Source organism: Psammomys obesus, unplaced genomic scaffold (genome assembly GCF_907164565.1).
Source record: "Psammomys obesus unplaced genomic scaffold, mPsaObe1.curated_primary_1811, whole genome shotgun sequence".
Taxonomy (NCBI): domain Eukaryota; kingdom Metazoa; phylum Chordata; class Mammalia; order Rodentia; family Muridae; genus Psammomys; species Psammomys obesus.
The window spans coordinates 1,160,270-1,187,333 of NW_026585690.1; the positions used below are offsets into that span (position 1 = coordinate 1,160,270).

At 39.1% G+C, this 27,064-nt stretch overlaps 1 protein-coding gene across 4 annotated transcripts; it reads left to right on the top strand.

The window, feature by feature from the left end:
* Cdkl2 (cyclin dependent kinase like 2) lies at positions 1 to 26,455 on the top strand. 4 transcript variants are annotated; one of them, XM_055596272.1, is made up of 15 exons: positions 1 to 195; positions 456 to 795; positions 3,664 to 3,862; positions 6,735 to 6,929; positions 7,641 to 7,819; positions 9,112 to 9,224; positions 10,956 to 11,101; positions 15,274 to 15,362; positions 18,051 to 18,180; positions 19,877 to 20,172; positions 20,695 to 20,788; positions 22,290 to 22,413; positions 22,616 to 22,722; positions 23,436 to 23,524; positions 24,406 to 26,455. In XM_055596272.1, the coding sequence occupies exons 3-14, from the start codon at positions 3,695 to 3,697 to the stop codon at positions 23,499 to 23,501; spliced, it is 1,707 nt and encodes a 568-aa protein (XP_055452247.1). In that variant the 5' UTR covers positions 1 to 195; positions 456 to 795; positions 3,664 to 3,694; the 3' UTR covers positions 23,502 to 23,524; positions 24,406 to 26,455. The 4 variants fall into 4 exon arrangements, with proteins under 4 accessions (XP_055452247.1, XP_055452273.1, XP_055452265.1 ...); XM_055596298.1 differs by having other exon boundaries at positions 22,317 to 22,413; XM_055596281.1 differs by having other exon boundaries at positions 134 to 151.
* The last annotated feature ends 609 nt before the right edge of the window (positions 26,456 to 27,064 follow it).

Genomic DNA, 27,064 nt, shown 5'->3' on the forward strand with positions numbered 1-27,064 from the left:
CGGGGCAAAGCTGAGAAACCTCACGGTCACCTCAGTCCCACGTAACCGTCGCCTTCGCCCTCCTCGAGGCCACTCGAGCAATCTGCGCTCCCTTGAGGGCTGAGGTCTCCAGGCACCGGCAGGAAGGGCCCTACAAACTTCAGACTCTTAGGTGTGGAGACGCGGCCGTCAGCTGACCGAACCTGCGGGATCCAGGTGAAGGGGCGGGGCGGGAAGGCGCAGAGCCAATCATGGCGCTTGACGACAGGGCTCAGCCAATCAGGACCAGGGAGGCTCCGGCGCAGGCGGGGCGGGCCCGGGCTGGCGGGGGCCGCCCCCTTGCAGCTGGGAGGCCAACGCCTTCGCCCAGGGCTACTTGGAGTGGTGCAGCTTTCCGGAGCTGAGCGGCCCCGGGGTTCTCGGCCGCGGTGACCTCTTTCCCCAGGTCATTTCTCTGCTGCTCTTGGCCTTGACAGGTGCTGGTGTCCCTGCCTGTGGACGCATTCTGACTCGGGCCCTTCCTCTCTCTGGAGACTGCCTATGGCTGGGGACCGAGTGAGGTCGTTGCCTTGACGACGACAGCATGCGGCCCACGGTCCTCGGAAGTGTGAGCTTGTGGAGGGCAGAAGCCAATCTGCCTCCCTGCCTGCTTCACCTAGGACCCATAACTGCGTCCGCAGAGGAAATCCCAATATTAAAATTGCTAGTTTGCTAGTCAGCATCTTTTAGATCTGCTAGCGAGATGCATACCACCTCCAGTTTGTTTCCAAGTTGAAAACCTTTGGCTCTTTCCATGTGAAGGGTGTGGAAGAAATAGTAAGTATAATACTTTTTAGAGCCCTGTTGGCTCGTTCTTTTATCTGTAAGAGATTTCAGTCTGATTTTAGCCAAAGAAAATTGGTGGTTTTTGAACAGTATGCTTGTATGGCACGGATGTTAAATTATTATAGTGCCATCCTACGAGGCTTCCTTTTTGTATGTCACGTGATACCCATAGATTTAAGAGTGGAAGGCAAGGAAAGACGTAGGTAATGAGTAACCGAGGAAACAAGGCATGTTTTAGTCCAGGTACTTTTAAGGTATTTTAGACAGGCCCACTTGAACGAGGTGTGCTCAGTGTAGCGTGTCATGTGTCCACCTGGTTGAGAAAATAAACTTGGAGTAGTCCACCTGTATAATGCTAGCTTGTGATACGTTTCAGAAGCCTGTAGACATCTTAAGGTAATTTTTATTTTGTTCCCTTTGCATCTTCAAATGCCTAGGATGCCAATTACAATCTGTTTAAAAGCGATCCAGGGGATAGATTCCAGCTCTTTGTGTTATTGGTATTACTAGCCTAAAGCTTACTCCTTCATAACGTATACTTAAGGGAAGGCTAAAAACTGAGCTAGTTGGATTACACTGAAAGTTTTTCCAAATGTACATTTTTTATTAATAAGTAATTAAAGGTAAAAAGTTAAAATGTCTAATATATGGGAAGTCAGTTTCTGTGACACTGTAAATAGTTTTGAGTAGAATCTAATACCCAAACTGGTAATAAAACAGTGAAGGATTTTGAATTCGATGTCAGGGATTGTTTTCATTCCATATCCTTCTTTTGTTTTTTTTTTATGTTTAGCTGTATTTATAGTATGCAAATAATGGGTGCTGGATAGTGTACTTCAGTGGTAGAACCAATACCTGCTTAGCCTGTTGGAGGCCATGGTGCTTAATTCAAACGCTCGCACTCGCGTGTGCTCGCGTGTACACACACACACACACACACACACACACACACACACACACACACTCATAAAACCTCAAACTGTTAAATGTCAAGTGTTGGAAATTATTTTTTATAATAAAAAGACAGTGGGGTTTTTTTGTTTGTTTCCCTCTTTCCCCCTTTTGCTTTTAATATACAGATAGAGAAACTACTAAAAATCACCACCCTTTCCACAAGTTTGTGATAAGTTGTTTTGTATGCTCAGCTTTAAAAATTCAACTAGGAGCCATTATTTGAATATCAACTTACCTAATATTTTTAAACATAAACTTAGCTAATGTTTAGGCCCTCCCAAATCCCTGTTGAAACCAAATCAGGACCTAGAGCAATGTGGGGTTTGTTTTGTTTTGTTTTTCTTTGTTTTTTAATTCATGGCCACTGGAATTTAAATTTCAAAAATCAGACTTTAAAAAAATAGATAAAATTTATGCTGGGCATGGTAGCATACTTTCTCTCTCTCCCTATGTATATACAGTATATGTGTATATGATATGAATATGTGTGCTGTAATGTTCAAACCCAGGGGCTTCATACCCATGCTAAGTACACACTCCACCACACACATTCCCAGCCCTAAAATACAATTTTTTTTCTGTATTAAACTGAATTACTGATAAAATAAGATTCCATTTATGAGTGACTTTATTCATAAAATGCCTTATAGTAAGATGTAAAAGAATCCTGGCTGGCTTGAGAGATGGCTCAGAGGTTAAGAGCACTGGCTGCTTTTCCAGAGGTCCTGAGTTCAATTCCCAGAAACCATATGGTGGCTCATAACCATCTATAATGAGATCTGGTGCCCTCTTATGCCAAGCAGGTATACATACAGGCAAATCACCCCATACCTAATAAATAAATAAATAAATAAATAAATAAACAAATAAATAAATAAATAGTAAAAAAAAAAAAAAGAGAGAATCCTGTCTACAGAATTTAAGTGATCTAACATTAATGTAATAATTTAATCAGTACAATAAGAAAATTAGAGAAAATTTACCAAAGATTCAGAATTAATTCAGTGATTATGTTGTGATATTTTTTTACAATTAAGCTGAAAGTGCTTAAGGACTTCCAACTTGGATTTTTGAATTTGGTATAAAATTTTTCTAGGATTTTGTTTTGTGTTGTTTTTATGACAAGTTCTCTCTACATAGCTGTGGCTGTCCTCAAACTCACAGAGATCTGACTGCCTCAGTCTCCTGGATGCTAGGATTACAGGCGTGTGCCACCATGCCCGGTAGATTTATTTTTATTTTGTTTTTCTCTTCATATATACATGTACACCATATGCATGCTTGTGCCTGATGCTTATAGAGGCCAGAATTAGGTGTTGGGTCCTCTGACACTGGAACTACAGATGATTGGTGGGTTTCTCTGTGTAGCCCTAGCTGTCCTGGAACTATCTCTGCAGACCAGGCTGGCTTTGAACTCACAGAGATCTGCCTGTCTCTGTCTCCTAAGCGCTGGGATTAAAGGTGTGTGCCATTGTTGCCAGGCTGTAGTACATGCTCCTAATTACTGAATCATCTCTCCACCTACAGCAAAATATTTCGATCTTCTTGAAAACCAAATTCAGTTGTGCCGTTAAGTGAAAACGATTGTGCTTTGTGAGCTGTATTTGTTTTGAATGATATTTTGTTGCTTCACATAATTAAAAATAAATTTTATTTCATTAATATGAATCTACATAATTTAAATATAAAGTTGGTGGCTTCAATTCTGTATTGTCTATCTTCAAACTATCTAAACATTTTGAATGCATAGCTTAGTGTGGGAATGGTAAGAAACTGTTAGCATAGATAGCTGTGAATGCAGGGGCTGCTGTAACAGGGAGACAGTCTCAGCAGAGTGAAGTTTCTGGAAGACTGGAGGACGTGGACACACTCAGCATGACTAACACTATGCTTTGGTTTCCACAGCAAGAAAGATTCCTGCAGGTTTTAAATTAAAATGGAAAAATATGAGAACCTAGGATTGGTTGGAGAAGGGAGTTATGGAATGGTGATGAAGTGTAGGAACAAAGACAGTGGAAGAATTGTGGCCATTAAGAAATTCTTAGAAAGTGACGATGACAAAATGGTTAAGAAAATCGCCATGCGAGAAATCAAGTTGCTAAAGGTAAGTGCATCCATCAAACTGCAAAGATGACTTGCTTCTTGTTCAAGATTGGGCTACATTTGAAGGAAAATATTATTGTGGTTTGTGTGTGTGTATGCTTTTGTGTACACACACGTGTGTGTGTGTTCGGAAGCAGATGGAGATTGCATATATGTATGTGTGTGGATGGGGTTGCACGTATGTATGTGTGAGTGTATGTATGTGTGTGAGTGTATACATGTGTGAATATGTGTGTGTGCATGTGGATGCGATGGGGTACACATGTGTTTGTGAGTGTGTGCATGTGAGCCTGTGTGCAAGTGCGTGGATGGGGTGCACATGCGTGTGTGGGTATACATGTGCACGTGTGTATATATGTGTAGGAGTGTATGTGAGCCTGTGTGCAAGTGCGTGGATGGGAGTGCACGTGTGGATATGGGGGGATGGAGGTGCATGTGGGGGTGAGTGTGGATGGGGTGCACATGTGTGTGTACTTTTGGAGGCCGGAGGACAATCCGGCTGTTACTGCTCAGGTGCTGGCCATCCAGGAAGTTGTGAAGTAGAGTAGACTGGCTGCGCAGAGCCCAGGCTTCACGTCCTCCCCTGCCCAGCACGGGATTCGATACCTGGCCTTTCATGTAGGATCTGGGGGTTGAGCTCAGCCTTGTGCTTGCTGACTAGCTGTCTCCCTAGCCCTGCGTTTTTACATTTGTGTTGTTTAACAAAATTCAAGCTTAGTGCGGACACCTGTCTTCCTAGCGCTAGGAAAGCAGGTGGGTCTCTGCAAGCGGAAGCCAGCAGGTATACATAGCAAGTTCAGGCCAGCCAGGCTACACAGAGAAACCCTCTCTCAAAAATAGCAACAACAACCCCAGAAATTCAATGTTTATTTTTTACAATAAGAAGAAACAAATAATTATCTAGCCCTACTTTACCATCAATATGGTTATCTCAGTGGCATTCAAATACCGTTTAATCTTTTTCTATTAACCTCTGTGCAATCTTGGATGTAAGCGTATACCTTAGAAACACATAGAGGTGGTATTTTGTGCTATCCATCATGGGTTTATGTTTTTACATTATAGTATTATATTAGCATGGTCATATATTTTTGAACTTGTTGAAAGTGAACTCTGAGAATGAGAAGGGCTTCCCCTTGTCCCACTCAAGCATGTTTATTTTGAGTGTCATCTAAAACTCTCTGTTCTAGGTCAGGTTGGCCTCTTGGTTTTATAACAGGAAGTGTATTAAAAACACTGAATCCTGGAGAAGAGCTAGAACATAAACCTTTTCAACACAGGCTGCTGTTGCATCTCCCTTGGTATAAATCCCTGTGGTGGAAACAAGCCAGAAGCTGACCCATAGAGAGAAAGCTGTCTGTCTAGGACTTTGAGTTTCATTACTTCCTTGTCGAAGACCAGCTTCAACACTACAGGGTAAACTGAGGTGGGGTGGAGATCTGGCTGCTGGCTGTTAACCTAGCAGACATTTTCTGAGGGTAATTAATTTCCCAGAACTGATAGTTACCAACCGTGGCTTCCACTGACAGCGGCAAACTGAGGGGCCAGAATTTTCGGAGAAAACAGAATTCTTTGAGTTAATTACATTATGTTGAAAATTTGGTTCCACTGTTCTGCTGTCTCAAATGTTCCCATGAAAAGTCAGCTGTCTCTTTTACTGTGCTTCTAAAAATAAAGACTTAGAGCTAGGTGTGGTAGCGCATGCCTTTAATCCCAGCGCTCTGGAGGCTGAGACAGGTGGATCTTTCTAAGTTTGAGGCCATTCTGATCTACATATTGAGTCCCAGGGTAGCCAGACCTATGTAACAGGAAACAGTCTCAAAAAATAAAAATAAAATAGAATGTGTGCTGTCTGTGTTATAGCCAGGATGGCCATATTTGGATAAGGTTTGTTCCTATATGAAATTGATAAATTGCCTTTTTTTTTTTTTTTTTTTTTTACTTAAATACAACTTAATTAAATATAGTTACTGGATCACATAGTCTAGTGATGTTGTTTTAAAACTGGCAATACTTTGGTGAGTCATTTGTCTTACACTTTTCAAAGAGCATTGTTGAACAGATCTTAGAATAATTCCCACTCCTTTTGTCCCCTCTCCCCTCCCTGTCTTCCTTCTTCTTTCATGCTAGAGATGAACCCAGGGCCTCACTCAGGCTAGGCAAGTTCTCTGTTACTGAGCCCCTTGGCCCCTTGAAAATTTTAAATTTATGATAATGTGGTACTTTTGGAGCATCTATTAGTAAGAGGTTCATTTAGGGGAGCGAACAGGATTTGGCTGGGGTAACAGAAATCCATCATAGTTCCTAATCATTTCTTTATGTCATAGGGCTGAGTATAACACTGAATTCTGTTAGCCTTAATTTCTCTGAATTTTTAATTTCTGAATTTTTTTTTCAAGATGAGGTTTCTCTGTGGGGCCTTGCCTGTCCCGGACTCACTCTGTAGACCAGGCTGGCCTCGAACTCAAGGAAATCTGCCTGCCTTTTTCTCCCCAAGTGCTGGGATTACAGGTGTGAGCCATCACACCTGGCTCTGAAATTTTTTACTTTGTCTTTGTCTGATAGATTCTTTTCAGCATGTGTTTCTATGTAATTGTTACTCAGCCTGCCTTCTCTGCTAGTTTTTGGTCCCGTTCAGTTCTCAGGATGCTTTTTAATATTTCTTTTTCTTACAGGCTGTATTGTGTTTTCTGAGAGGAGAAGGAATAATTTGCTCTTTTGACTGTTGTTTTAGAACTTGATCATACTTTTACATTGTGTACTGTTTATGCTTTTTATTTACATGTATTTCTTAACATTAGCATTTTTTAAATGATAGCTAATTACTCACAACTTGATCTTCTAAAAGTATTTTATATATTTTTTAATAACAGCAACTGAGGCATGAAAATTTGGTGAATCTGTTGGAAGTCTGTAAGAAAAAAAAACGGTGGTATCTGGTCTTTGAATTTGTTGACCACACGATTCTTGATGACTTGAAACTATTTCCAAATGGACTAGAGTATCAAGTAGTTCAAAAATATTTGTTTCAGATTATTAATGGAATTGGATTTTGCCACAGTCACAATGTAAGTATTAGATCTGTTGCTTATTTTCCATGCCTTCACTGTGTAGACACTAGTGACTTAGCTAATGAAATATTTGCTTCACGTTGAATCTGTAACATAAGAAGTGAATTGTATTACTTTGGTATTGCTGATTTTCATGTGTCATATGTATTTCTAAAATAATGTTAGGCCCTAATGAAAGGTTAAAAGGCACACAGTAGACACCCTTTTCTCCTAGCTATGTTATGCATTTAAGAGTTTGCTGTAGTTGCTTAATAATCGTGTATAATCTGCGCACTGTTTTATAATCTGTGTTTACCTGTTAGTTTATTAATCTCTAATCCTTCTATATTTTAGAGTAGGTTGCAGACAGCAGTACGCTTTTTCTACACCTGTTGATTGTGTGTGCACATGTCAGAGTGTAACTTGCAGGGGTCAGCTCTCTCCACCATTAAATCCCAGGCATCAGACTTAGGTTGTTATGCTTGGTGGCAAGTCCCACCCACTGAACTATCTCTTCAGGCCCCTAATCCTCAATGCTAAAACAGGAAATTCTTCACTAATGAACTATACTTAAATATTTGTTCATTGATGATTTTTTAATATAACATTTGCTGGGTGGAACAGGCAAATTTGTAGTGATGGGTTGTGGCAAATGTGTATACCAAGGAACCCAATAAATTAATTTTTCTTTAACATATTTTATACTCTGTGGGTTTATTTTTGTCTTAGATCATACACAGAGATATAAAGCCCGAGAATATATTAGTCTCTCAGTCTGGCGTTGTAAAATTATGTGACTTTGGATTTGCACGGACATTGGCAGCTCCTGGGGAGGTTTACACTGACTATGTGGCCACTCGATGGTACCGCGCTCCAGAACTGCTGGTCGGTGATGTCAAGTACGGCAAGTAAGAGACAGGGAGCGGACGTGTTTGTAATAAATGACAGGGAGGGATGTGTTTGTAACGAATGGTCACTGAACACTGAAAGGAAGGCCTGGGTCCTTTGTTTACTGAGTGGTTTAGAACATTGCCTAGCGCTTTCTCCTTGAAAACTTTTTGAGTTGCTGTGCGGGTGGGGTGTGGCTTGGTGGCAGAGTTTCTGCCTGCTACAGTGAGATCCTGATGTTTTTTTCCTCAGGGCGTCAGAACAACAACAACAACAAAGCTTGTGATTGTGGTACAACTTGAAGTAGATATACTTATTTTAAAGGGAAAGCTGAGTATTTTCAATGGTCAGAAAAAAAATTCTATTTGTGAGTGTCTAGAGAGTTGGCCCAGAGGTTAAGAGAGGACACTGCTCTTGCAGAGGGCCTGAGTTTGGTTCTCAGCCCCCACTTTGGGCAGCTAACAACTGTCTGTAACCCCAGCTCCAAGCGGTCTGATGCCTCCTTGGGCACCTGCAGTTACACACACATACACACAGGCACCCACACATAGTTTAACTTAAAGTTAAAATGTTCATCTCTAAGAGAAGTTGGTATCAATAGAGAAGTCTTATGTTATGACATGGGTAGAGCAAGCAACAATGAGGGTAAGAATGTTATTTCAAGATCTTTAAATATAAGTTGTCTTTACAGTGAATTCTTCAAAGAGGGAACACTATACATTTTACTTTTGACATAAATTTTCCTAAAATATTTTCTGTAATTTTTGAGTAATTAAACATCTACTAATTTTTTTTTTTTACTATTCTGACTTCTCATTTTTTAGTTCATTACTATAGTTTTTGTAGGCTTTTACAATTCAGCCATGACTCTGGCAACTTCAAGGTTGCTGGCTATCTCCTAACATATTTTCTTTTAGTCCCAACTGACTGTTAAGATAGGTTTAAGTTTTCTCTCTCTGTTAGCGTTCAGTGCTTGTTGCTACTCTATCAGTGACCGTTCCTTTTTTCTAGGGTGCTTTTTTTTTTCTTATATCTACCAAGACTACACTGTAACCTGTTAGACTGATGTGGAAATGGAGGGTAAGGAGGCACTCGCTCAGTCGTGGCTAGAGAGTCTTCTTTTCAGAGTAGTATGCATAATCAGTATGGCTTTTCACAACCTTAAGTTTCTGGGAGTCTTACAGAGAAATAACTTTAAGTGACAAGATTTACTACTGTGCCAACAGTATTAACCTGGTGACATGCCAAGAAGATGCAGGCATGGGAAAGGTATCAGGATGCCATGTCTTACATCATATTACTTTTTTTCTAGGGCTGTTGATATCTGGGCTATTGGTTGTCTGGTCATTGAAATGCTCATGGGGCAACCCTTATTTCCAGGAGAATCTGATATTGATCAGCTTCATCATATTATGACATGTTTAGGTAAGATTATACATCTGTGTTTTAAATCTTACAGTTCTTTTTCTGTGTACATTTCTAGTGTTTTTTTAAGCTGTCCATATATTAAAGATGATATTTTAGATAAGTAGGGAGCAAATAGAAAATACATACACATGCATACACATGCACACACATAATCACACACATACATGTATACACATTTGCACACACACATACATATTCTGAGCCTCTAGCAAGGCTGATCAATGTAAGAGAAAAAGTGATGGTTGAGGAAGACAAGTAGAATTGTGAATCTAGTAGGCAGAAAAACATAAAAACTATATTAACAAGACTGTTTCAGCATACAGTCAGCTACCTTGAAGTTGCTCAAAGCCACCGCTGATTTTAAAATGCTGCAAAAATTATTATAACAAGGCAGTGTAGTGAGAACTCAGAGTAACTCAGAAAATACTAATATCCCTGAGCCTGCTTCTGAGTCACCTCCAGCCTCCTCAAGAGAGATGTCATCATCACTTCTTACCCTTGAGTCAGTGAGATCCAGCTATCCTCTTCATCCTCATCTTCATCTCCAGAATAAGATGAGAGACACAAAGACAAGAGAGCTTAATGTGGTCTTGCATTTGAATCTTCATTTTTTCTTCTGTTCTCTGAGACATGGGTCTCATTGTCTAGCCCAGGGTTGCCTCCAACTTTCCATCCTCCTGCCTAAGCTTCTAAGTCTTTACTGTCTCAGCCTCCCAAAGGCTATGACCACAGATGTGCACCCCCATGCCTGCAGATACAGCTGTGCACCCCATGCCTGCGGATACAGCTGTGCACCCCATGCCTGCGGATACAGCTGTGCACCCCATGCCTGCGGATACAGCTGTGTACCACTGTTCCTCAGATTTTTTTCTTAGTGCTTTGGATGAAATTCCAAAGCTAGACTCTGAGCCTTACATTTATTGGAATAAAAAATTCATATTCTGAGATAGATTTTGAAATGGAAATAGTAGGAAGACTCTTGGTGATTTAATTATTTGACTTTAAGTTTTGAGATTAACAATTTGTTAAGTATTATATGATTTCTTACAAAAAGAATTTTTATATGACTGTTTACCACAGGGCGGAGGGAGAAAGAACAGAGGGGTTGCATCTGTACTTAATGTATATATTATTCTTTTCACTATTTCCTCAGTGTTGTACTTACATAGTATCTATAGTTTATTAGTATATCAAAGTTTATAAAATTTAACTTTTTCTTTATATAGCTTATGATATAATAGGTATTAAAGTTGAGAAGAAGGTTAAAATGCTCAAGTCTGAATTTAGATGTAGGTACACAAGCTGTTGAATAAAAATTAAATTCCTAAGAGAGGAACTGACTTACCTAACTTAGATTCTGTCCATGTGACTGTGTCTTCGATGTTTGGGGCAGCATGGTGCGGTTTACGTTAGAAGTAGTGGTGCTTCAGCTAGAGACATAGTTTCTCCCTATCATGTCTTCACACTTATTTCAGCTTGTGGTTGTATTTGCATTTTTAGATGAATATGTTACAAAAGCCGTGTGCATTTTCTTAAGCTGTCTTGTATTAAGACCACTACAAAGACTTTCAAGTGCTGTGGTATTAACAAGTCTGTCTTAGGTTGATCTTATGCTGAGAGAGACCCACTCTCCTGAGCTATTCCACTCTTTCCTCTGCATCCCCTGACTCTTCACCATTTCTGTCATCTATACTGACAAAGATGTATGCTTCTCCCCCCTGTCCCCAGGTAATTTAATTCCAAGACACCAGGAGCTATTTTATAAAAATCCTGTGTTTGCTGGAGTAAGATTGCCTGAGATCAAAGATACAGAAACAGAACCCCTTGAGAGCCGCTACCCTAAGCTCCCTGAAGTTGTGATAAATTTAGCAAAGGTAATGACACTTTTCCTTCTTCTTTGTGACAGGAAATTTGTATAGTGTGTAGGAGACTTGGTTCATGTATGTCCTTCTCTCTGCCTCTCTTTGTCTCTTTCTGCCTTCCTTCTCCATCCCCTCCTTGACCTTAGGTCAAGAATTTCCTCAGATGATTTTAAAATTTGTGTGCCAAGGAAAGGTTTAAATACTGTTAGGTTGTCGGAGGAACTTCAGAAGTAAAGAAAGCCTGAAATTTCTTTCTTTTACTTTTGAGAGTATAATATATTTACATCATTTCTCTCTTCCCTTTCCTCCCTCCAAATTCTCCTTGCTCTCTTTCAAATTCATGGCATTTTTTTTCACTAATTGCTATTATATGCACATAAGTATATACATGTATTTTGAAATATAACCTGCTTAGTCTCTATAATGTTACTCATGTGTTTTCAGGGCTGATATTTGGTATTGATAACCATTGGGTGTGCTCTTCTTTGGGGGAGACTATTCCTCTGGCTCTTAGCATTCCTTATAGTTGCTTATAGTTCTTTGAGTAGGGTCAAGGCCTGGGAGAGCCTGAAATTTTTTTAAATAATTTTATTTTATTTACATACTTACATTGGTGTTCTGCCTCCATGTATATCGGTGTGAGGATGTGAGATCCCCTGGAAATGAAATTACAGACAGTTGTGAACTGCCATGTGGGTGCTAGGGTTTGAACCCAGGGGTTCAAATCTTCCTTTGGAAGAGCACCCAGTTCTCTTAACCGCTGAGCTATCTCTCCAGCCCCTGAAATTTTATCTGTCTTAAAATTCCATAGAATATTTCTAACATGTTTTGTTTGAAAATATTCTCATTTAAAAACATAATAACTTTTAAATGGAAATAAAAGCTGAAACAAGAGAAATAAATGTAAAGAATTAGGAAAATATTAAAGTGTAGGGCATAGATTCATAGGCTATTATCAAGACATTTTATTTAAACATAGGCTATTATCAAGACATTTTTGCTTAGACAGGGTGCTATTATCGAGACAGTTTTGCTTAAACATCAGATTTCTTGAGGCTAATTTACAAATTACTGTTGCTTTTATTTGTATTTAATTGAGGATGCCATTACATTGTCTCTGATAGCTGATCCTTTAATATTATTAGTTAAGAAAGTTATTGTTCAGAATACTGTAAAATAGTATCCCTAAAACATCAGGATTGTGTAAACCATTTACTTGGTGTCTTTGCTTTCTTTAGCTCATTAAAAAAAAAAAATTAGGTAGGGGCTAGAAAGATGGCTATCACCAAAGTGTGTGCCATGTATGTAAAGGGGCCTGAGCTTATATACCTAGTATAAAAGCCAGGAGTGACAGTTAATGCTGTCAAACTTGAAAAAAATCTGAAATCCTCTGGAGAAGGGCCTCTTAGCATGTCTGTGGCAGGACTGTGTTAGTTGAGGTAAAAATACCTGTTCACTGTGTCACAATTCGCTATGCAGGGATCCTAGACTGCAAGAGTAGAAAAGGCAAGCTCAACACTAGCAAGCACGATTCATTGCTCTTGTCTTCCGACTGAGCATGTGGTGGGCTGCTTCAAGCTTCTGCTGTCTTGACTTCCTAATCATGATGGACTGTGTCTTGAATTATGACCTAAAATAAACCCCCTTTACCTCAAGCTGACTTTTCCCCACTACCTTTTTTTTTTTTTTTAATACCTTCTACTTTTGGAGTATCTTGAAGCAAATCCTAGACATTATATTTTTATACTTACGTAGTAAAAGTTCAGAATCAACCGTAGAACTTAGCTTGTTCACTTGAAAGTGTTAAGACTTCTTTCCGTTTTTACTTGTGCTGGGGGATTTCAGGGGATCAAAGCAACACCTTGTTTAATGAAGTCACCTGTGTGAGGCACCCAGCATAGTGGTGATCACAGAGAGGGCTCTTCTGCTCTTCTGTGACAGCTGTATGTTTTTTAGGAGTTCATAGAAGTATGTGTGTGTCCTTGTTGCTGTTGAGATAGGATCACACTGTTTTTCAGGCTGGCCTCCAACTTGCGTCACTGTTCCTACCTCTAGCTACTGAGGACTGGGCTCACAGGTATGCACCACCACATCTAGACTGTTATTTGTTATCTAAATTAATTTTAATTAGCACCTAATAATTTCTTACGGTCATAAAATATATAATCAGTTGCTAAAATTCCCTTCTTTCCTTTTTTTCTTCCCTTCTTCTCTCTCTTCCCTCCCTCCGTCCCTCCCTCCCTCCCTCTATAACCCTGGCTGTCCTGGAACTCATTCTGGAGTCCAGGCTGGCTTCATGCTCAGAGATCTGCCTGCCTCTGCCTCCCTAGTGTACCATCCCCTGGCTATTTTGTATTTTTCAAGTACAAATCTCATACCTTTTTAGAAAATTCTGTTCCAAGTATTTTATTTATTCTTACTATTAGAATTATTTAAATGAAATTGTTTTCTTATTTCCTAATCATAAACTTTGCATTTTTTTAATTAATCACAAAATTTATATTCTTTGACTACTCACTTTGCTTACCAGCTTAGTTTTTGTTTGTCTCTTTTTTTTTTTTTTTTTTTTTTTTTTTTTTTTTTTTTTTTTTTTTTTTGTTTGGTTTGGTTTTGGTTTTGATTTTTCAAGACAGGGTTTCTCTGGGTAGCCTTGACTGTCCTGGAACTCACTCTGTAGACAAGGCTACCTTCAAACTCACAGAGATCTGCCTGTTTCTGTATCCCAAGTGCTGGAATTAAAAGCATGTGTCACTACCACCAGGCTCCTGCAATTTCTTAAAAAAATAATTTTTAGAATTTTATTTTGTGTTCATGGTTTATTTTCTGCATGTATATCTGTGTATCATGTATGTACAGCACCCATGAAAGCCATAAGAGAACATTGGATTTCCTGGTACTGGAGTTACAGATGGTTGTGAACTGCCATGTGGGTGTTGGGAATAGAACCTTGGTGCTCTGGAAGAAAAGTTCTCTTAAACACTGAACTATCTCTACAGCCTCACTCTTCCCTTCCTCCTTCCTTAATTCCTTTCTTCTTCTTTTCTGTTTCTTTTTTTCAAGACAAGGTCTTAATATATAGCTTTAGCTATCCTGTAACTCACTACATAAACCAGGCTGACCTCAAGTTCACAGAGAACCTCCTGCCTCTTTCCCAAGTGTTTAATTAATGGTGATTGCTGAACTATAGGCATGAACCACCATGTCCTGCTGTAATTTCTTTGGTAATTTAAATTAGGATATATAAAGAAAATCTATAGATGACCCAGCAGTTAAAGGTGCTTGCTACTAATCTTGATGACCTGAGTTCAATCCCTGGGAGCCATGTGATGGAGAAAACCAACTCCTGCAGTTGTCCTCTTACCTCCATGTGCGCACTATGCTGTGTGCGCATGCACACTAGACATATACCCACATACACCTACATACAGAGATATACAATAAATGTAATTTTTAAAAATTAAGAAAGGAATATCTAGGTTGCTGTTGGTTGATGTTATTTTTGTTTGTTTTGTTTTATGTTTTTGTTTTTTTGAGACAGGGTCTTGTTATATTGCCCAGGATGGCCTTGAGCCTATAATCCCTTTCCTCAGTCTCCCAAGGGCTCTACCATCACAGCTGGCAGTTGCTCTTTTAAGACCTAATCTCTGTATTTACTTAATCACTTCTGTTTAAACCCTGCGCTGTGTTAGAGCAGCCAGGTTGTGCTGTATAACCTCCTACTAGTGTGGTCTAATTTGTTCTACTGCCTTGATTTTGTATAGACAGGCAGTAGAGTTACAGACTAGAATCACATTTTTTTTCCTGGAAGCTGGGTGTGGTGGTGCATGCCTTTAATCCCAGCACTCAGAAGGCAGAGGTATATGGATCTCTGATAGATGGAGGCCATCCTGGTCTACAGAGTGAGTTCTAGGACACCAAGGACTACACAAAAAACCTGTCTCGAAAACCCAAAATAATAATGATAATAATAATAACAATAATAATTTTTTTTCTTGGAAAGACTGCTTCTTAGGAATTAGTGCATTTATTTACATCTATAGACACTGAATGCCTGCTGGGCCTCTTTTTGTGACATAAAAACACTGTCATGATTTGAGATTTATTCTGTTCATTGGTTATAAAGAAGAAATCTAAATGTAGACAGTGTTCTTTAAGAAGACTTGTATGTGTTCTTGATTTTTCAGAAATGTTTGCATGTTGACCCAGACAAAAGGCCCTTCTGTGCTGACCTTCTACACCATGATTTCTTTCAACTGGATGGATTTGCTGAGAGGTACCGTGCTGGCCTGTGCTCTGCAGGCTGTAGGGACCAGGGTCAAAGGGAAGGCTCCCACAGCCACAGTCTTATGTGGTATCACTACCTATGCAGGACGAACCCTGCCCCATTCACTGTTGTCAGTAACATAATCCCCGGGAGTGACTGCCTACATTTATTAAACTGGAGCTGCTGGAGTTGATGAAGCAGACTCCTTTCTGTTTTCCTTGGTGAAATCTATCATTCAGGTCACACTAATTCCTATGTTGCTGCAACTGTGCAGTTGCCATCTCCTGTTGCTGCCAACTCATGCTGCACCAGGTCCAGTTGTCCTGCTGAGTCCTTTATGTGCCAGTCTGACAGACGCTAGTGCTGCCACAGCGGCTCCCAGTGCTGCTCCAGGGTTAGCATTAGCACTGACCAAGCAAGAGACAGCGAGATGGGTGGCTGTGGCTACCTACCTGTATGTAGCATAGGTAAATATATTTATGTATGTGCATGCAAATGCATCTGAATTTGTGTATGTGTGCACAAATGAAGGCACTCTTGGGGGTCAGAAGGGGGCAGAAGATCCCTGGAGCTGGAGTTGCAGGCAATTGTCAGTGTCTGGCATGGGTGCTGGGAATCAAACTCAGGTCCTCTGCAAGAGGAGTATGTGTTCCTTTAACTGTTAGGCTGTCTTTCCTGTCCTAAAGCTTTATTAATTTGCAAATCTCTTAAAAAAATCTAGCTTAATGCAAGATAGCTGGAGTTTTACATTTCCTTTTATATTAATTTGTTAACATTGTAGTATGTTATTTTCATTGGAAGAAGCAAAGGTATATATAGAAAAGTGGAAGAGTATTTTTAATAGTCTTTTGAGGTTATTTAGTATTCTTTGATTATGTCAGATTTTGATATTATATCAAAACCTGGCCTGACAGTGGTAATTTCTTTCTTCTTTCTTTCTTTTTCTCCTTGTTTCTCCTTCTTTTTTCTCTTCTTTTTTTATTATTTGAGGCCAGGTCTTGCATTATACTTGTAGCTGATCTGAAACTCACTAGGTAGCCTGGGCCTAGGATTCTCCTACCATGGCCTCCTGAGTACAGATGTATGACAGTGTACCCAGATGTAGTAGTTCTTTTGTTTAAAAATCTGTTTTATTTTTATTTGTATTGTATGTGTGTCTTTCTGTCTTTGTCATATGTGTATGCTCATAGAGGCCAGAAGATTGTGTTAGATGCCATGGAGCAGAAGTTACAGGCAGTTGTTAGCTGGCTGATGTGGGTGCTGGGAATCTAATATGGGCCCTCTGAAAAAGCAGCAAGTATTCTTAACTCTTTTTAAAAATAATTTATTTAATTTTCATTTTATGTGCATTAGTGTAAAGGTGTCAGATCCCTTGGAATTTGTGTTGCAGACATTGTGAGCTGCTATGTGGGTGCTGGGAATTGAACCTGGGTCCTTTGAAAGAGCAGACAGTGCTCTTAACCACTGAGCCATCTCTCCAGCCCCTATTAACTCTTGAGCCCAGGCTCCAGTCCACTGTAATAGTTTCTAAAAGACTGGGTTGCATTGTGAAATTTAAACGAGCTTTTCTTTCTCTGTTGCATTAAAATCCATTTTTGTCTGGTCTTCTGAACTGATGTTTTATCCCTGCATGCTTTTATAACATACTTTTATCATTTGAAGCATATTGGCAATTTAAAATTATGTAGCCTTAAAATGTTGGTATGTTTTCTTATATAATATCAAATATTATACCCTGATTTCTCAGAAAGCGTTTTTCCAATTATTTACCTATCTATTTATTTATTTATTTATCTATTTATCTATCTATCTATTTATTTATTTATTTATTAAATCACTTTACAGCCTGATCCCAGCCCCCTCCTGCCTCTCCTTCTACTCTCACCCTCACACTTGCTCCTGTTCCCCCTTCTCCTTCTTTTGAACTATTGGGAGACCTCTAAGACTCCAGGTTAATAGAACTGTGATTTTTACATGAAGATTTGAGTTTGATAGTTTACAGAAATATTGTAAGTTGATTTCCTTGCTATGAATTGTTCACCTTGTTCTTCAAAGCAAAATGTCTGCTACACACCCATCTGGATAAGCGTGGCTTTTCTGTTAGTCATTCACGAGTAAATATTTTATGAAAAACATGTATGGCTTGTCTTGAGCTTGGGCAGCCATTCAGTGCTTGTCTTAAGACAACCACTACAGCCTACAGGCACCTCTCTCCTCACATAAGCCGAAGAGAGATGTTTTTAAGGATTCACTGAGCTTTAGTGAAATCAGCCTTTTTTACTGCTTCACTGTGAGCAACCTTAAGTGACATCCTTATACACACACATGCACACACACACACACACACACACACACTCATGCACACACAGCATGAATGTGTGCCTGTGAGGAGCACAATGACTGCCAGCATGCTTTGGCGCAGGTGTTTCAGTTCTTGGTAAGATGCCACCAGCCTTCTCCAGCATTGTTTCTGTCACCAGGACCAATGTTTACAGGGTGGTGCAGACATTTTCAGTCTAGGACTCCTGGAAGGCGTGCTCACACCTGACAGCCTACAGCCTTTAGGAGCTGTTTATCTGGGGTGTGATTTTATCATTTTAAATGAAATGCGTTAGTTTAACACTGAGTTTTGAATGATTATCTTGAGTTTTTTTTCTTATAAAGTTTTATTTTAATTGAGAATGTGCTTTTGTGTAGGTTTTCTCAAGAATTGCAGTTAAAAATAGAGAAAGATGCCAGGAATAATTCTTTACCTAAAAAATCTCAAAACCGAAAGAAAGAAAAGGAGGATACCTTAGTTGAAGAAAGAAAAACACTTGTGGTACAGGTAAATGTTTATGCATCAAAGTTTAAATTTGTGTTGCTGAGTGCGGTGGCACATACCTATAATCCCAGTACTCAGGGAGGCAGAGGCAGGTGGATTGCTGTGAGTTCGAGGTCATCCTGGTCTACAAAATAAGTCCAGAACAACCAAGACTACACAGAGAAACTGTGTCTTAGAAACTAAACAAAACGGTTTAAATTTGTGGAGGAAAATAGTGAGAATTTAATTTTTTTTAATTAGATTTATTCATTTTATTTGGTGTGAGTATTTAACCTGTGTGTATGTGAAGCACACGCAGGCTTAAGACCTGCAAAGGTCAGAAGAGGGCATTAGATCCTGTAGAATTGGAATTTCAGATAGTTTGTGAACCACCGTATAGGTGCTGGGAATCAAACCCTAGTCCTCTGTAAGAGCAACAAGTATTCTTAACCACTGAGCAGTCTCTCTAGCTCATTAATGAACATTTTAAAGTTTAAATTACTGAGTAAATTGTTAACTTTCTTTTTTTTTAATCTTTATTTATTTATTTTATATATGATTGCTCTGTTTACATGTATACCTGCACACCAGAAGAGGGCATCGGACCACATTATAGGTAGTTGTGAGCCTCTAGAAGAGACACTGCTCTTAACTGCTAAGCCATCTCTCTAGCCCCAAACTGTTAACTTTCCACCTGGCTGCAAAAAAAAAAAAAAAAAAAAAAAAAAAAAAAAAAAACCCAAGTAAACAAAAGATAGTGTCTTTCCTGCAGACACTACCTTAAAATAAATTAAAAAAAAAAAACTATTTTAAATGCTCAACAAGTACTAGAAAGTGCAGTAGAGTTGCACAGAAGATCAACTTAACATAAAATAATGAATGAAGGCTATAAGGAAATGGTGTATACTGGTCCAAGGATGGGTAACCATGCCCTGGGAATTTGGATTTGAGTTACCCTGAGTGGCATATTTTGCTGTGAGAAAGTGGTAGCCACGGGACGAAGAAGGTCATAAGTCAAAGCATTCACTGAACACACTGGTAGGTGTTAGATAGGTGGGCTTCAGCAGAGCAGGAAGTCTTTTCTGTGTTTCAGGTGTTACTTTACAGCCTTTAACTTGGATTGGTAGAGGCTGGAGTTCACTCTGCTTAGCAGTAAAGTCTCAGCTCACCTAATAGTCTTGAGGAAGCTGAGTCACACACAGAGTTTAAGTGGCTATTAAAAACTAAGAGAACCCACAATGATTTTGGTGCTAGACCTATATCCACCTCCCCACAGTAACAGTTGCCCACCCAAAGTCAGTCTGTAAAATCTTTAGTAGAGATGCAGCTTCAAGGAGAATTTCAGATCCATACACTCATCTAAGAATACTGAACATCTACACACACACACACACGCGCACACACACACACACACACACACACACAGGGTAGCAAACACATGCATGTTGAGCACACTCAGGGACAAACACCCAATTTAGTCTATTTTCCTTTCTTAATAGTAGAAAATGAAGGTATTACTTTTAGAACCTATCAATCATCTGTCCTCTTCATCTGTCTGTGTATCCATCATCTATGAAGTTGGTATGCATCACATTCTTCTCTTATTTTCACAATAACTACTTGAATAAGAATCTTTATTTAATTATAATTTCACAGGTAGAATAAATATGTGAAGTTTCTTGTCAGATCATTAACTTTTAACATCTTTATCAATGGTCAGGATACCAATGCTGATCCCAAAATTAAGGATTCTAAAGTGTTTAAAATGAAAGGGTCAAAAATTGATGGTGAGAAAGCTGAAAAAGGAAAACCTTCAAATACCAGCTGTCTCCATGACAACGGGGCAAACCACATCAAAGGCTTGGCTTCCACAAGCCTCAGAGATTGCAGCAATGTCAACGTTGATCACTCAAGGAACGCAGGCATGGCAATTCCTCCACTCACACACAACCTTTCTGCAGTTACTCCTGGCATTAATGCTGGGATGGGGACTATTCCTGGAGTTCAGAGTTACAGGTACGAATGGGAAACAGACAGAAAATGCTTGTTAATTTGTTCACGTTGTTCACTGTCCAAAATCTGGATGTAATTTCTACTTATAAAGTAGTTCTTTAAATATGTTTTGACCTTTGTGATGAGAATTATAAGAATTTGCTAAAAGAAACAAACAAACAAAAACAAAAGAATTTACCTGAGTCCCAAGAAAATAGAATTTTTACCATTGTTTACATAAAGAGAAGGTATAGCTGTTTAGTTTAATAAACAGCTGTCATTAATAAAAGGAATAAGTTTCATGGACCGGTGGTGAGCATTTAGCAGCACGCAGAAGCTCCTTTGGGCGTTTTCCTGAAAGGGGCAGCTGTTGGAAGCCCAAGTGGCATGATAAATGGTAGAATGTTGCATCAGATTTCTGTACTTTGTCTACGTGTGAGATACGCATTCAGTTCTCATTAAACTGAACATCATTTAGCATGCTGTCATTGATTTTGTGTTTGAAAATAATTGTTAATGATTCTAACTTAAAAAAATTTGTTACAGAGTGGATGAGAAAACTAAGAAATACTGTAATCCATTTGTTAAACCAAATCAACCTTCTGCATCAGGGATTTATAACGTGAATGTGAGCACATCTGTAAGTAGCTCTTCTCTGTAGCAAAAGAGCAGGCTCTCATCACCTAGCCCTATGCTGTCTCAAGCAGGAGAGTGGAGAATTAAGAGTTTTCTTTGGAGACATAGAGTAAAACCTGACTTATGTAATACCATTCTACTTACCATAGTCGTAATTCTGAATATTTTAATAAATTTTCTAATCTGAATGAAAGATTCTCTTACGATGCCATCTCATTTATTTTCAGCAACATAATAATAAATTTTCTTAACCTAATTCTTGCAGTTGAGTTCTTTTTAAAGAGTAAATGAGAAGATTCACTGTCTTATTATCTTACCAGATTTTTTGTGAAAATATTTATATAATCACTCAAGAAACATTCATGGTCGCTCTCTTGTATATAAGTTATGGAATTAATTCAGTCTTTGTGGAGTTTATGGTTTAGTAGATCAGCAAGGTAAAACAACAATGGTAGATTTTAATATGAGAGGCATGTATGAGGTTCAGAGAGAACATGGGAAGGAGCATTGTTGCTCTCAGCATCACCTCCAGAACCCTGGTCTAATTCCATGCTAAGTAGTCACCTTTTATTCTGATTAAAACTCTCGGTTGGCCTTTGTTCTCTGTGTAAGGGCTAGAGTCCTGACAGGTATTAAGTCCCTATGTGACTTAAATCCCCACCCCTGTGTTCCATCTGTTTTCCTCAATCTGTTCCAGCTGTAGATTTCCTCCTTTCTTTGATACGATGGTCAGAGACACCCTGACTTTGGGCTCTTACACTACTGTCTGTCCCACTTAGAACATTCTTCCTTTAGATAATCCAGCAAATGCTTTTGTCCATAAGAAACCTTGAGATCTTCCTTAGTATTGAGCTTATTTTAATATTGAATCTCATTCTCCATCACTGTCTAAACCCTCTCCTTAACTAGTTTTCTTCTAGTATATACACCTGCTACCCTCTGTGTGCGATATATAGTCTATATCTTTGCAGTGGAAAGGAAGGTTCCAGCTCAGTAGTTTGTCCTTTGTTTTCCTCAATGAGCCATTCCATCATTACAGTAATGTTTATTTAGCCCATTAGAGCTGCTTAAGAGGGTCCAGGGTATAACAAGATTATACTGGGACAGTAAACTTAGGGGTGGAACAATGTATATAAAGCCCAGCTGGTCACAGTTACAATAGAGAACAGCAGCTGTTTGTTGAAAAGCCCAGGTGGTGGTGGTATAAGGTTGACCCCACTAGCTTGAAGAACCAGGATGTCATGCCATCTTATCCTGCCTATTGCTTGCTGGGATTCCCACTGAAGACTGGCAGAGGGGAGAAAAGAAAACAATCAGATTTTCTACTTACTAGCAAATTTGACAAATTTGGTTAATTAACTGGTTTTCTGTGTGAGTAATGTCCTTAGAGTTTATTATTCCAGTCCTTGAAATCACACATTTGAGTATATGAACACAGTAGTTATAACAGAATGAAAGCCTAGCTCACCTTAAAGCTAATTTGTGTTAATCATTCTGATAATTAGGTCTCTAATGAAAAGTACCTCCTTCAGGCTAATAAGAAAAGGAAGGAATATTCCAAAGTAGATGTGCGATTGCCTGAACTAAACTACAACCATCTCCCTGAGCTGAGAGCTTTAGAAGGCATAGGTATGTTTATGCATTTTTATTCTTTTCATCCCTTTTGCTTATATTGCTAAATTGTAAGTTAAATAAACTGACAATGTTAAGAAATGTATAGTAATTTACGTACTTACGTAGGCTAATGCATTTGCTCATATATAATAAGTACTTACAAATGTGGAAAACTAACACTATTTTTTTCATTATGTTTTTGATTATTTTTATCTAGCTCGAAATTCTAGGCTAATAAAGAAAGAGAACAAATCTCTTTCAGAATCTCGAATTCCCTCTCTGGCTGCTATTGACCTGCATGCATCCAATCTGGCATTACACCAGGTACAGAACTGTTCTTCGTAGATGCAGCTCGGGTCTCTCCCAAACTTAATGTGCTTTATGGGAAATATGCTCTCCGGAATTTGGTAGGTTTCACATGGGATTTATTTTGTTTATAAGTTCATCGTGCATAGAACTTTATCACACACACTTATTGCAACACTTCTGAACTGAAATAATCCATTCTTTAGTTTTAGTTTTTGAAATTGGGCCTTTAATCTTTAAAATTTTTTTATAGACTTTATAATACAAACTTGGAAGCTGGCCATAGTGGTGCATACCTTTAATCCCAGCACTTGGGAGGCAGAGGCAGGTGGATCTCTGTGAGTCTGAGGCTAGCCTAGTTTACAGAGCAAGTCCAGGATAGCCAAGGCTAAACAGAGAAACCCTGTCTTAAAAAACACCAAAACAGGGGGACTGGAGAGATGGCTCAGAGGTTGAGAGTACTGGCTACTCTTCCCGAGGGTCCTGAGTTCAATTCCCAGCACCCATATGGTGGCTCACAACCATCTAGAATGAGATCTGTCTCAAAACAAACAAACAAAATATGTATAAGCATATGAGTAGGGTCCTCTAACATCCTTTTTCACAAAAGCAGCCTCAGCTACAAATAGTTACTCCTCAGCATGTGAGTCTGAGTAGACCCAATCAGAACTATTGGAAGTGGGAGTTTTGCAATTACTGCACACCTGTAATGCCTGCTGATTTCTTTATAGGGATCAGGATCACCCATGTCAGATGACTCTGAGGGCGATTTGCCTCGGATGGAACACCAGCACTGAGACTCATTTTAGTCCTGAATGGGGTAGGTCTGATTCCTCATGCTTACAGCTGTGTAACTCGATTCCATGAGAACCGCTGTTGAAGAAGAGATATACCGCTTAGAAAAGCAGGGGGACCATCGTCCGTGGGATGAACTCACTCTCCACAGGGCTAACTGCATTTTATTGGATAAGGCGATATGAATGTAGAAGGACAAGTCCTCCAGGAGAATGCGTGTCTGTCTCCAGCATCAGGCTTTCCCCGTGGACTTGTAAAGCAAGAGCCATTCAGTGATTACCTGGAAATGTCTGTCCAGTAAAGCAGGATCTGCACTACACTAACAATAGCCTTGCCTTTGTGAGAGCTCAGACATCTTTTAATAGTAATCTGCTTTGCAGCACTAAGCGCAGCATTTATTATTTGATATTTCATTATCGAAATATGATGGCAATAAAATACCATGTGCCTGTAACTGTGTCACTGGAATTCATTTATTAACCTCAACAGAGTATTTTGAACAGCTATGACATCAAAGCTAAATTTACTTTCAAGTGAAGGAAGCTTAAATTGTAAGCCTTTATTTGCACAAGCCCTTCCAAGGCCCCAGGAAAGGTCTCTATGATGTAGTCATTGAGTTAGGTCATGCAACTTAGGAACACTCAGCTCACATGAACTGTACAGGTTGTAGATCCTATAAAATTTATATTTGTTTTGATCAAAATCAGTTATAATTTGCATAAAATGACAGTATGCTACACACAATTGTTTCAATTGGCTATTATCGTAAAGATTAAAACCTCGAAGTTTCTTAGACTACAAAACACCCACAAGTATTACCAACATATTCAGTGTGAGAAAGTAAGCGACTTAAAAGTCAGCTCCCAGAAAGAGTCTGGTAAAACTTGGTGTGTACCCTGCTTTCAGATGCTGCCAGCACTCGAGATGATGTCCTCTTGCACCCAGAGCCCAGATGCCCTAGAAGAGACATGTGGTTTCACTGTTTCCTTCTGGACTATCTGCATTTCCTAAGACAGGCTTTGCAGAAGAAGGCAAGACAGACTTCCAAATACTTCAAAGGAAGGTTGAAGAAGTGGCCCCCTGCTGTTATCCCTTCACCTTTCCAACCTGTTGATACTATTTGACATATATCCATGGAAGAATAGTGATATGGTTCTTGTTACATGAATGTGTATTTGATATTAGTAGATTGTGTATTTAAACTTATCAGAAATTAAAAGTTTAAACAGGAGAGAATCATTATAAAAGGTCATGTTTTATGCATTGAACTTTGTGCATTATCTACATAAATATTTATACTTGAAAAAAATGAAAAAAGCTAGGATGTGTAAGAGAAAAGTTTCTTTTACCTTAACATTTAAAAGCTTGCTTTCTAGGCAGTGAGGTGGTGTGCGATTGCTGTCTGTGGTTAGTGGTGTCTTGTTTTCTGTCATAATTGTTGACAATCTGGTCTCTACTAATCTAAGAACTGTGCTGTGCCAATCCGGCAGAGAATCCTTCTGTTACTAATGCCCTGGTGTTGGATACTCTTCTTTGTTGAGAGACTCCATGTTCTGCCTGAGAGGACAGGATTGAGTGGTGTGGAGGAGAGTTTTGCAGATACTCTTTTGAGTTAGGAACTGAGCTTCTCCCTGAGGAAAAAGGTATAGAAATAAGAGATGGGGCTCAGAGCTGCAGAAGTCTGGCTAGTTCTCCTGGCTAGCCCAGTCACCGTTGAGTCGCTTACCTGAGGAGGCTTTTGGAGGGTTTCACGGAGTGGAACCAGTCTTGTCTGTGATAGTTTGAGGTTGATAGTGCACTGAGCCCACAGAGATTCCTGTTGCCTTCTTACTTCAAATTCTTAGGCTCTCCCAAAAGCCTTTTAACAAGGTGCAAAGTCATTTACCCGCATCAGACACATGCTGTCTGATGTACAGGCTTACAGCCAATTTTAGGTGAGAGAATTAGACCATTTTGGCTGCAGGGTCTTGGTTTCTGGCTCCCCATTTGCCATTTGATAGAATACCTGTTCAGGGTCAAGAATTTATGTAGGGTTTTTGCATTAACCAACTAATGGCTTTTTTTTTTTTTTCCAAAAGCCATTTACTAGAATTTAGCCTAATGAGAATTCCTCATTACCCTGGGGGACTTAATGAAATCCTAAACTTGGATAGTTGGGACCTCGGAGGAGTAGACATTCAGGAGTAGACAAAATAAAGGGTTCCAACATAAAAGTCTGTTGGCAGTAGTTACAATAAAAATTGATTTTTATTTAAAAAGCTGTATTTTAAACATCTGATCAAGGGTTTGCCTTGATCAGATTAGTAAGACTAACATGCTAATAAAATCACTATATCAGTAGTAATGGAATTTTTACTAAAATACCAGTATTTATTGTTATGTCAAAAAATGTTGCCAACAAACAGCAGCATGGTAAGGAGACGGCACGTAAAGGTGACTGGCTTCCAGCTACTTTCAGTGCTGTTTTCATGTAAAGGCCAATGTGAAACATCAGCTTGATGACTGAGGGTCTGGGTTAGCTAACTTATAATTCATTTACTCGAGTTTGGGATCTTTGGCCTATTAAGATATTTTATGAACTTTAGAAATAAGAAATTAAAAATCACTTAAGTCCTTATTGATATTTGAAGATCATATTTTGTTAAAACTTTGGTGTGGAACTGAAGAACTAAAGGTTGTTCAGATCAAGTCTATAGGTACTGAACCAAAATCTTTTTCCGACTCTTGGGTGTTTAGTCTCTTCTTACAAGGATGTGATGTATGTGAATATGATAATGTGAAATTATTTTATGTACTTTTTGGAGACAATGGGCTTGCTGTGCCTACCTGTGTTTTAAAAATTAATAAATATTATCTAGCTAATCATGATAGATGGTTTTAATTTATATGAAGAGATTATAAATAATATACATACCACTATATGGTATTAATAAATAAAATTGAAAGAATCAGTTAATTCTTTTCCTTTTTCTTTTTGTAGAAATTCTGGACATAGGTCTGGCAAGTTAATTGTTTTATTTGTTTGTTGAGACAGGGTTTCTTTCTATAGCCTTAGCTGTCCTGGACTCACTTTGTAAGCTAGGCTGTCCTTGAACTCACAGAGATCCTCCTGCCTCTGCCTCCCAGAGTGCTGAGATTACAGGCATGCACCACTGTGCCTGGATGCAAGTTAATTTTTTTTTTTATTTATGTAGGCAGTATGTGACAAAATAACACTTTGAAACGATTGTCTGGCAAAAGTGTGAGAGACCCAGGCCCAGGCTTAGAGCCTGCTTCTGCTGGGAGAGAATCCTTGTGTGCATGTTTGGAATGTCAGGCTTGCCACCGAAACAGGAACATAGAAACATGCTTTCTAAGATGATTTTCATCTTAAAAAATCTTAGTACTACTTATGGCTGGATCTGTATTAGACTGAAAAATGTGGTTGAATTATGAATGCTTAAGGCCTCCTCATGCAACCAAACCACAGGTGGGGAAGTAGAGACCACCGGAGCACGAGTGGCTTTAGGCTTACCTAGTGAGTTGAACTAACTGTAGCTTTTTCTCTATCGTTTCTTGTTGAGTA

Bases quoted from the DNA above. Each gene is read 5' to 3' on its own strand.
- Cdkl2 (XM_055596272.1), top strand. From the start codon at position 3,695: ATGGAAAAATATGAGAACCTAGGATTGGTTGGAGAAGGGAGTTATGGA. The intron at 7,820-9,111 runs GTAAGAGACAGG...CTTTTTTTCTAG, and splicing joins GGTGATGTCAAGTACGGCAA to GGCTGTTGATATCTGGGCTA. The intron at 22,414-22,615 runs GTATGTTTATGC...ATTTTTATCTAG, and splicing joins GAGAGCTTTAGAAGGCATAG to CTCGAAATTCTAGGCTAATA.